Below are 11,074 nucleotides of genomic sequence, written 5' to 3'. Positions count from 1 at the left end.
ACAAAACTAAAGCAGAGTGCCCAGACCTTGAGTTCAAGCCTCACTATGGGTACAAAAAGAGAAAAGGGGGAGGGGAGGAAATGGAAGGGAAAGGTCACACAGCTAGGCAGTTGGCAATGCCAGCTGTCTGGAACCCTAGGCTCCTCACCCCTGCATTAGTAGGCCCACATGGGATGCCAGCCCTTTGCTCCTGCAGAGCATACCCAGAGACCATAACTGTCCCCAGCAGGCTGGAGTCATGAGGAGGAGACCCTGGTCCAAGGGGTTCCCTTTCCTCCTGCCTTTCTTTGCAGAGGCCAGGATGAAGTGGTGGGTCGCTCCCAGCTCTTCATTTTAATCTCCTGAAGGTTCTGGGAGGCCCCACCCCGTCCAGGGACTGGGAGGAACAGGCTGCAAATCCCTGTAATCTGCTAGGGACCCTGGTGGCCATCCCAGGGCGGCTCAGAGCTGCAGTGAGCAGGGAGCCCTCGCGTGCCCACCCGCCCTCAGCATGGGGAACAGTAAGAGCGGGGCCCTTTCCAAAGAGATCCTGGAGGAGCTTCAGCTCAACACCAAGTTCACTGAGGAGGAGCTGAGCGCCTGGTACCAGTCCTTCCTGAAAGAGTGCCCCAGCGGCCGCATCACGCGCCAGGAATTCCAGAGCATCTATGCCAAGTTCTTCCCCGATGCTGACCCCAAGGCCTACGCGCAGCATGTCTTCCGCAGCTTCGATGCCAACAGCGATGGCACGCTGGACTTCAAGGAGTATGTCATTGCGCTGCACATGACTACGGCGGGCAAGCCCACGCAGAAGCTCGAGTGGGCCTTCTCCCTCTACGACGTGGATGGCAACGGAGCCATCAGCAAGAGTGAAGTGCTGGAGATTGTCATGGTTGGTCCCTGCCACTCACCCCCCAGGCCCAGAGGAGGGAGGAGGGACCGGGTCACCCTGCAGTGGAGGAGGCATGGAAGGGTGGGGAGGGACGCCAGCCAGTGTGATGAGGAGGGGCTGTGTAATGGTCAGTGCTACGGAGGCGCCTTTCTGCAGCTTTGCTGCTTCCTAAAGAACAACCTAGGTTTTGCTAGAGCAGTGTGTTTGCTTCTGTCTCTTCTCCCTTCCTTCCCTCTCCCCTTAACATCTCCTTCCTTTCCTCTTCCTATTTCCCTCCCCTCTTGTTTGTTCCCGCCTTCCCTCCCTCCCTCCCTCCCTCCCTCCCTCCCTCCCTCCCTCCCTCCCTCCCTCCCTCCCTCCCTCCCTCCCTTCCTTCCTTCCTCCCTTCCTTCCTTCCTTCCTTCCTTCCTTCCTTCCTTCCTTCCTTCCTTCCTTCCTTCCTTCCTTCCTTCCTTCCTTCCTTCCTTCCTTCCTTCTTGTACCAATTTTAGAGCTTGAACTCAAGGCCTTTTCACTGTTCTGAGCTTTTTTTTTTTTTTTTTTTTTGCTAAAGGCTGGGGCTCTACCACTTGAGCTACACATCCATTTCAGCTTTCTGGTGGTTAATTGGAGATAAGAGTCTCACAGACTTTCCTGCCTAGGCTGACTTGGAGCCATGATCCTCAGATCTCAGCCTCTTGAGTAGCTAGGGGCTCTAACACTTGAGCCACACATCCATTTTCAGCTTTTTGGTGGTTAATTGGAGATAAGAGTCTCACAGACTCTTTCCTGCCTGGGCTGACTTGGAACCATGATCCTCAGATCTCAGCCTCTTGAGTATCTAGGATTACAGGTATGAGCCATTGCCCGGTTTGTTTCCTTCCTTCCTCTCTTCCTCCTTCACTCCCTCCACCTCTCCCTTTCTACTTTTTTCTACCCTTCCCTTCTCTCCCCTTTCCTCCCTTTTCCTTCCTCCTTTTCCAACTTTCTTTTGCTCCCCACTCCCTCCCCACTCCCCTCCTTTCATTTTCCTTTCCCATCTTTTCTCTTCCCTCCTTTCCTCTGCTCATTAATATATCCATCAAACTTCCAGCAATCCACATTCAAATTCTGTCACAATGAAACTGAAACACATAGCATGTGTCAAGCCTGAAGTCCCCGTTGGGGGAAGGAGGAGAGGAATGTGGGTCCTGGTCCTAACAAAGCAGTCACTGCACCCCTGCACCTGGGCTCTCCAAGTCAGGGGCCTTAAGTCAGGGCTCTAGGTGAGGCTCTAGAACAATGCCCATAGTGCATCCTCAGCCTCCTCTTCACTCCTCACCCCAGGCTTCCTGAGCCAGATCATTTGTTCTGAATATTTTAGGGATCTTTTCCTTGTGCTGGTACTGGGGCTTGAATTAACTTAAGGCCTCGGGCTCTCACTTGGCTTTCTCAGTCAAGGCTGGTGTTCTACCTCTTGAGCCACATCTCCACATTTGGCTTTTTGGTGGTTAATTGCAGATAAGAGTCTTTTGGATTTGTCTACCCTGGAATGGCTTTGAACTGCAATTCTCAGACCTCAGCCTCTTGAGTAGCTAGGATTACAGGTAGGAGCTGCCAGTATTTGGCTTAGTTTATTTTTAAAATCATTTTTAGTCTAGCATATAAGTGGTCAATGCAATGCAGAAACATTCAGGGAAAAAAATTAAAATCGCTTTCAATTCCTATGTCCATAGAAAAATACAATTACTACATTTTTCTAGTTTGTGTAGTTTTTTAAACAACTCTGGAATTACATATTTGCATAATTTTCCAACCCTTTTTTAAATTCTTTTACTGTCTCATTGTGAGTATGGAATCTCATTACAAATTTTTCAGGAACATTTTTGGTTTGTTTTTGGCAGTGGAGTCTCACTATGTAGCCAGGCTAGGCCCAAATTCTAATCCTTTTGCTTCAGTGACCTAAGTAGCTGCGGTTGCAGGTGTGTGCCACCATAGCTGACCTAAAAATACTTTCTTAGTGCTACTTAAAATTCTATCCTAGGAGAGTGAGCATTGTAACTCATATCTGTAATCCTAGCTACTCAGGAGCTAGAGAGTGAGAAGACTGTCTGGGCAATCAGGGTAAAAAGTTCACAGGACCTTGCCTCAACTATCAAATTTAGGTGTGATAGTGTACATCTGCTGCACCAGCTAGGGAAGTGTAAATAGGAGAATCGAAGTCCAGGCTGGTCTAGACATAAATGGGACACATGGATACCTTATAGGAAAAAATATAACTAACCCACAAAAGGCTGGAAGCATGACTCAAGTGAAGAAGTGCCTGTTTTATAAACACAAAGTCCTGAGTTCAAACCTGAGTACTGCCAAAAAAATCATCTTATGGAAATGCTACAAGGTTATTAAAACATTCCTATACTTTTACACATTAAGTATTTCACTTTTATATTCTAGCATGTACAGTTCCCTTGTTTTAATATATTTTTAATGTTTTTAATGCCTCATACCACTTGATTTCTTTTTTAAATTCCATTCTTATTAGGAAAGAATACTTTCCTTCATATTTTATATAATATTGTGTGAATTCACAATTGTGGTTTCATTATTGGAAATTTTCCCCCTTTATTAGGGGAAATCATAAATAAGTGAGGCTTTGTTGATTTCTGTGGCCTTTCCCAGGATCTTCAAGGTCTGCCTCTCCCCCTTCCCTCCCCCATTAGAAGTGAGAGAGGGCAGGCAGCCAGCCACTTACAACATCAGGCTTCATATCTGCTCATCCTGCTTGGCCTGTAGTGCCCGACTGAATGGAATTTTGGGAGCCACCTCAGGGGTTGTGCATGCTGCCAGCCAGGATGCTGCCTTGAACCACTGGCGTTGACTTCCTGGTCAGCTTTTCTCTCCTAGCATCAGAGGGCTGAGAGGGGCCTCCTCAAAGCTGTTGACCTTCTAGGACTCCAAGATAATTTCCCAGACATTACTTGTCCCACTTGATCTGCTCCCAGATGTCTCCAGGGAGACAGGGGCTCTGGACAGAAACAGTAGCCTTCCAACAACCATGCCAGCCCAGCAGGCCAGCCTGAACCCTGAGCCTGCTCAGTGCTGTTACCTTGGGCCTAGGCCTGGCCAGCCCAGGTGTTATTGAACCAATAAAATTCTAACCACTTGGTACAGGAAGAGCACAACACATCAAGGCCACTCATACCCTTCTTTGATGTCTCAGTTCTAGAGGCACTGTGGGTTTTGCCCTCTGTCTACCTGGCTTCTTGATTAGAGAGAGGTGAGGAGTCCTGAGCCTAAAGCTCAGCTGGATCCCTCCATGAGCAGTAGGATGCATGAGAGAGTACCATACCCTTGGAAGACCTTCAGAAAGTCTCATGGATCTCTCTCTCCCTTTATCTAGCCTCACCCACTATTCTCCAGTGGCAAGATGGGAAGACCTGCTGTAATACTGGATATAGGTTCTAGAAAAACAACAACAACAAAAAACTTCCTGGGGTAGAATCTCTGCTTGACAGGGAAAATCTCAGTTTCCTCATCTGTAAAATGGAACTGGTAATGTCTATCTTATCAGGGTGCTGTGTAAAAATGCTTAGAAAAAAATGGTTCTCAACATATATCATGAAATTAGTCTTCAGTCTTGCTAGGGAACTAAGATTAAGTACTACCTGGGCCTAGAAGAAGCCATTTGATGTTCTAAAACCTGGGCACAAGTAGGGTCTTGCTACTGCTTCCCAAACAGTAACCTTAGTACTGCTGTAGGATCATTGCTGGCAGGTTTTCTTTTCTTTCTTCTCCTTTTAAATAAAGGGATTGTAGCCAGGTATGGTGGCACATGCTTATAATCTCAGCACTAGGAATGCTGAGGTATTAGGATTGTCAGTTCAAGATCATCTTGGGCTATATATTGATAGAATCTCAAACAAACAAACAAAAAAAAAGAAGTATCTACAGTATCAGAAAATCCCACCAGTATAGAAAAGTATTCAGCAAGAAGCTCATTTCACTCCTTTCCTCACATTCCCTGTCCCTTATAAGAACTTCCAAAATTGCAGGTGCTCCAGCGCTAATCCCACCCTTGCTCAGGAATTTTGGTTCAGTGGAAAGGTAGACCTGGAGCTTTGTATTTGGACCATTACCTTAAAGGTTTTCAGGAGGCATTTGAGCACTAAAGAGGGAAATTGTATTGGAGGTGATCAAAAACGTATCCAATATGTTTTTAGTGGCTGTACTGATTTGTATTTCCGCCAATAGTGTAACAAGGTCCCCCTTTGTTCCATACCCTTCTCCACACTTATCTCGTGGGGGGTGTGGGTGTGGATGTGTGTGTTCCCAGGGATCAAACCTAAGTCCTTGCACATGCTCAGCAAGTGCTCTACTATGAATTTCATCCCCAGCCCCATCTATCTCTTGGGGTTTTTAATATCAATCCATCATTTTAGTGCTTTTAGTAAGGGGATACCTCATTCTGGTTGGCTTGTTTTTGTTTTGCTAGTACTGGGGCTTGAAGTCAAGGCCTGGGTACTTTCCCTTAGCATTTTCTGCTCAAGACTATCTTCTATCACTTGAACCATGGCTGTACTTACAGTGGCTAATTGGTGATAATAGTCTGACTGACTTTAGTGCCTGGGCTGGTTTTGAACCACAATCCTCAGATCTCAGCCTCCTGAGTAGCCAAGGTTACAGGCATGAGCCGCTAATGTCCAGCTTCATTGTAGTTTTGAATCATCACGTCAAGCAACTTTTCTTGCATTTGTGGGCCATTTAATATGTCTTCTTTGGAGAAATGACTATTAATGTCCCTTGCCCATTTAAAAAAAATCGTCATTTGTTCATTTGCTGCTGCTTACATATTTTGGATATTAATTCTCTTATCAGAGAGATAGTTTGCAAATACTTCTTCCCATTAAGTTCATTGTCTTTTTGTTTTTCTTTTTCCTTTGCAAATTAAAACTTCCTAAATGTAATATAACCCCACTTATCATCTATACTTCCAGAGTCATAGCCAAGAAAATAAAAATCATTGCCAAGACCAATACCAAGAAGTTGGTTTTTTGTTTTGTTTTGTTTTGTTTTTTCCAGTCCTGGGCCTTGGACTCAAGGCCTGAGCACTGTCCCTGGCTTCCTTTTGCTCAAGGCTAGCACTCTGCCACTTGAGCCACAGTACCACTTCTGGCCATTTTCTATATATATGGTGCTGGGGAATTGAACCCAGGGCTTCATGTATACAAAGCAAGCACTCTTGCCACTAGGCCATATTTCCAGCCCCCCAAGAAGTTTTTCTCATATGTTTTCTGGTAGTTGTGGAACATTGTGTCCTAGGTGTAAGGGGATTTTTGTGTCTGGTGTGGGTGCCTGAGATGACCCAGAAATGCCAGTTCCAGCTTCTCCTTTTCACAAATTCTCTCTCTTGTTCTGGTACAGGCTATTTTCAAAATGATCAACCCTGAGGATATGAAACACCTTCCAGATGATGAAAACACCCCGGAAAAGCGGGCTGAGAAGATCTGGACATTCTTTGGAAAGAAAGATGATGGTGAATTCCTTTTTCATTATTGTTATTTTAAAATTTACAGCCTGGGGACCCCAACAAGATTTCTTCTTCTGAATCACAGTACTCAGACAGCACTGGGAACCCCTCGTGCCATTGCACACAGCCAAGGCTGTCTGCAGGAGCCAAAGAGAAGGGGAATAACCAGAAAGCCTGCCCCTTAGAGCCAATACAGCTGGAGGCCATGCCCCCACCATGCCCCATCACTGGCCAAACTCAAGTGCCACGTGGGGTTCTTTGTGGAAAAGAAAAGCCCCAAATTAGGAGTGCTTTTGATGGAAAACATCTTTTGTGATAGTAAAAAAAATAACCTACTTGCTTATGGAAGAATAAAATATAAAATCAGTAAACTCATTAGCTGCTTGTACCCAAATGGCAGGCTCAGAGAAAGTACAAACTCCTTTCTCTTTAAATGAGAGTCTGTTTTCTAGACACTTCAGTGAACTTTTTTTCCCTAGCCTTTCTTTCTTTATTGTCAAAGTGATATACAGATGGGTTACGCTTTCATATGTAAGGCAGTGAGTACATTTCTTATCCAGCTTGTTACCTCCTCCCTAATTTTCTCCCACCTTTTCCCTCCCAGTTTCCCTCCCCTCCCCATGAGTTGTACAGTTGACTTACAGCATATAGTTTTGTAAATATTGCTGTTGCATTGGTTCATCTTTTATCTCTCCATTTTGATGTTCCCCTTCCCTTCCCCAGTGAACTTAAAAAAAAAAAAAAACAAAAAACAGCAAGAACAAGATTGCAACTCAGCCTAGCCATGCCTGAATGCCTGAATAACTGGAATCTCAATGTGTCTGGTTTAACTCCCTAGAGTTAGTTTGGATCCTCCAAGAAGCACCACAAACATGAGATTCAATTTAAATTACATTGCTAGGGATTTGTTGGGAAGACCATAAAAGGAAATGGGGAGGGATCTAATGGAGACAAGAAAAACCATCAGACTAATATTCAGATCCACCCCTCTGTTAAGGGGAAAAGAAAAAAGGGAGGGTTGGTAAGGGATGTCTAGATAGAGCTATCAACTGGTGGCTCATGCCTATAATCTTAGCTACTTAGAAGGCCAAGAATAGGAGGATCATGTCTCAAGGTTCAAAGAATCTGGATGTGGAACCACAGGCCTGTCATCCCAGTTACTGCAGAAAGCCTACAACAGGCAGATCATAGTCCTTGCCCATGTATAGGCAGGAAGCAAGATGCTGTCACAAAAATAACCACCACAGAAAGGAAACCAGGTGTCAGTGGCACACACCTGTAATCCAAGTTACTCGGGAGGCTGAGATCAGAGGATCGGGGTTCAAAACCAGTCCAGACAGTAAAATCTATGAGTCTCTTATCTACAATTAATCACAAAAGACTCCTGGAAATGGGGCAGTGGCTCAAGAGATAAAAATGCTAGCCTTGAGCATGAAAGTGCAGGAACAGCAACCAGGCCCAGAGTTCAAGCCCCAGGTTCTTCCTTTGGAGGAAGATGGAGGTTCAATAGAATTACTGCCTAGAAAGCATGAGGGCCTGAGTCCAAACCCCAGTACCTCCAAAAAAGATTAAAAAAAGATGTTTATACTGCAGTGTTTTTCTAGGATAGTGCTGGCAAAGCCAGTGGAAGTTAGAGGAGTTGGGCGGGGAGGGTACCTAGTGAATTTTCTCTGCTCTGCTCAGTCACTGGCTGGAAGCTACCCAGGAGAATTGTGGGCTCACACTGAAAACCCTATACATTCAAAAACTCATCAGATGAGGCTGGATGAGGCTGTTGGTCCATGGTGCCCAGGGTCATAGGCCACAGCAGCCAGAATGAGGAAAATGAGAACCTTGGAAGATGGTGGCTCTAAGTGACAGTGGCTGGTAAATAGTATATTTACCAGTATATTTCCAGTATATTCTATGTGGAAATAAAGATCCTGTAGGCACCATGCCATTTGATTTCCCTTTTGCTTGTTCTAGGGCTTGAACTCAGGGCCTGGGCTCTGTCCCTAAGCTTTTCTTAAAATAGAAGCCAGCAACCAAATCATGGACACTTAGAAGTGTCTCATCTAATAAAGCATAGCATGGCCAAATACATCTGAGAGGCCAGCAAGGACCCCTGAGTAGGACACCAGATCAGGACAGATGGAGGTGATGAGCTGTTCTGACCAAGTCAAGGAAAGTCACTGGAGAAGTGACCAAGTTAGAGAAGCACATAACTTAAGGTGGTCCTTACTCTTCCATGCTACCCCTGTACTCTCATGGCTCAAACTGCCCGGACCCCTCTCTGGGCACCTGGTCCTAGCTCTGGAGGTACTTCTCCCTTGAGCAGCTTCTTCTCTTCATTTGCAGGAACCTAGGCTACTTAATATGCCTCCCTATGGCACTTCATCTGGGCTCTTCAAGCTCTCTAACCTCCCTCCTAATCTTTCTTTGGGCATGTCCAGGTTTTGGCTTCTCTGTTCTGTGGTTTGCTAGGCTGAAAGCTGACCCAAGCCACATCTCGGGAAGGGGCAGTTTGGAGGACCCACACAGTAATCCTGACAGTGATGCATGCATTCTTGTGTGGCCCATCTAGAGACAGTGCAAGGCCAGCCAGGGTGGCAGGCTCTGAGGGTGGGACTTTCTTATTCTAGGTGTTGTTGGTTGGGCAGTTCAAATTGTAAAATCCAAATTTCATTTCCCAGACTTATGCAGGGAACTGTCCTGGATCCTAATTCCCAAAGGGATTAAGGATGTCCCAATGGTCCAGAACACAAGTCAATGGAAATCAAATTCAGAGCAACAACACCTTGGTGAACACCTACTGTGTGCAAGGGACTATATGAACATACTACCATGAACGGACAGCAGTGCTTATCTACACCTCTCTCTCTTTCCCTCTCCCTCTGTCTTTCTTTCCCTCTCTCCCACCTTCTCTCCCTCCCTCCTGTTCTTTTCCTTCTTTTCTATCCTACTCAGAGCTTTCTGCCTGCTAGGCAAGCACTCTACCACTTGAGCTGCATCTCCAGCTCTCATTTTAGACTTCTGCCTATAGAGGCTTGTCTCTCATACCATATGTATAGCTTCCTGGGGAGGATCTTGCTGTAATACCCACCCTCTTCTCCCTGTAATAGCCTCATCCCCCAAGCTCTCTAGCATCTTGCACACAGAGGAAAGGCCCAGAGACATTCATACAGCTGCATGGAGTCACTTGTGAAACCCTGGGAAGCTGGGCCTGGCTGAGGAGCAGGGCTCTCCCTCCATCCTCATCCCATCAGAGCAACAGTATGGGAGTGGGTGCACAGGAAGGGGTCACAGTCGAGCATTCAGCTGTGGCTCCTTGGAGTGGCCTGTGTGCTATGGGCACCAAAGAGGCTTCTCTGCATCTGGTGACCCTTCACCTTGCCCTCTTGGTCCTCTACCCACCAAAGGGGTGAGGATGGGCCCTGGCTCTCCACCAGAAACTCTAGGCCTGTCATTTGGGTTATTTTGCTTTGCTTAGTGCCCTAGAAGTACCCATAGAATTCTAGGCTTGTGACTTGAGGTAATTTTTTAAAGTACCCAAAGGGAAACAGTGGTATTAAGAATTTAAATGTGACGTGACCAGCAAAGCAGTGCCCCCTACCCCCCCCCCCAGCCCTGAGCACAAAGCACAGGCATAGAATCCACAGAAGGGGTGTCCTTGAGACTCACAAAGTTCTAGCCTTCTTGTTCCTGGTTGCAGGGGGGAGGTATCTAAGGGTACTGGAGATAGTAGGGAGAAGAATCCATAGAGCCACTGTGTAGTCAACATTTTTATAATAGATACAGTTATATTTGGCATTGTGTCTTGATGTCATCCTCTTTGCAGCTTGCAACAGCCACTGGTGACTGATGGTTTTCCCCTGCCCACAGATAAACTTACAGAAGAAGAATTCATAGAGGGAACCCTCGCCAATAAAGAAATCCTGCGACTCATCCAATTTGAGCCTCAGAAAGTGAAGGAAAGGATAAAGGAAAAGAAACCCTGATGCCAACTGCTCAGACCTCTCTACCTACCCCTCCCCCAACTCAAATACCTGTGAGCACACATTCACCTGCATGTCCACACACACACACCCAGGACCAAGAAAGAGGCTCCAAAGCCTGGAGCAGCTCCCTGCCAAGCTGAAGGTCTTGACCAGTCCATTGGTCCCTGTTTCTCTGTCTTTAATGACCCTTCTCCCATCATCACCTGCCCATCCCTCCCTCCCCACACCCCTGTGATAATCCTAGGATTACATAGTAGGAGTCTTAAGTATTGTCCCTCTCTCTGTAAGCTCCTTGGTGGGTTGCTGAGTAAGCAGGTTCCAATAAATACAACAGGAGCTAGGGACACAGCTAGTTGGTCATTCTTTTTCATTTTGAAGGAATGTAGGCGTTTTTTTTTTTGTTTGTTTGTTTTGATGGGAGGGGTGAGATAGTAGTGTTTGAATTCAGAATCTTGCACTCTTGCTTGGCTTTTGTTTTCATTTTTTTCAGTCAAGACTGGTATTCTAATACACCTCTACTTGCAGCTTTAAAAAATAGAGTTGCTTTATTTGTTTATTTATTTATATCAGTTTTGAGGTTTGAGCCCAGGACCTTGTACTTCCTAGGCAGGTACTCTACCACTTGAACTATCCCAACTAGACTTTTTTTTTTTTTTAAAGAATCACCTCCAGCTTTTCACTGGTTAATTGAGGATAAGAATCTCGTTGACTTTTTTTGCCTGGAGTTACCTTCAGACCAGG

General features: G+C 45.8%; 1 protein-coding gene across 1 annotated transcript; it reads left to right on the top strand.

Moving 5' to 3' along the window:
* The first annotated feature begins 464 nt into the window (after positions 1–464).
* On the top strand, positions 465–10,675 carry Rcvrn (recoverin). The gene is made up of 3 exons (XM_048366212.1): positions 465–871; positions 6,251–6,362; positions 10,218–10,675. The coding sequence occupies exons 1-3, from the start codon at positions 491–493 to the stop codon at positions 10,331–10,333; spliced, it is 609 nt and encodes a 202-aa protein (XP_048222169.1). The 5' UTR covers positions 465–490; the 3' UTR covers positions 10,334–10,675.
* The last annotated feature ends 399 nt before the right edge of the window (positions 10,676–11,074 follow it).

Source organism: Perognathus longimembris, chromosome 17, assembly GCF_023159225.1.
Source record: "Perognathus longimembris pacificus isolate PPM17 chromosome 17, ASM2315922v1, whole genome shotgun sequence".
In the NCBI taxonomy this organism is placed as follows: Eukaryota; Metazoa; Chordata; class Mammalia; order Rodentia; family Heteromyidae; genus Perognathus; species Perognathus longimembris.
The sequence above is the reverse complement of the archived record's forward strand: the minus strand, read 5'-3'. Positions and strand labels throughout refer to the sequence as shown.

Excerpts from the sequence above, each read along its gene's own strand:
- Rcvrn (XM_048366212.1), top strand. The coding sequence starts at position 491 with ATGGGGAACAGTAAGAGCGGGGCCCTTTCCAAAGAGATCCTGGAGGAG. Across the intron at positions 872-6,250 it reads AAGTGCTGGAGATTGTCATG|GCTATTTTCAAAATGATCAA; the intron begins GTTGGTCCCTGC and ends GTTCTGGTACAG. Across the intron at positions 6,363-10,217 it reads CTTTGGAAAGAAAGATGATG|ATAAACTTACAGAAGAAGAA; the intron begins GTGAATTCCTTT and ends CCCTGCCCACAG.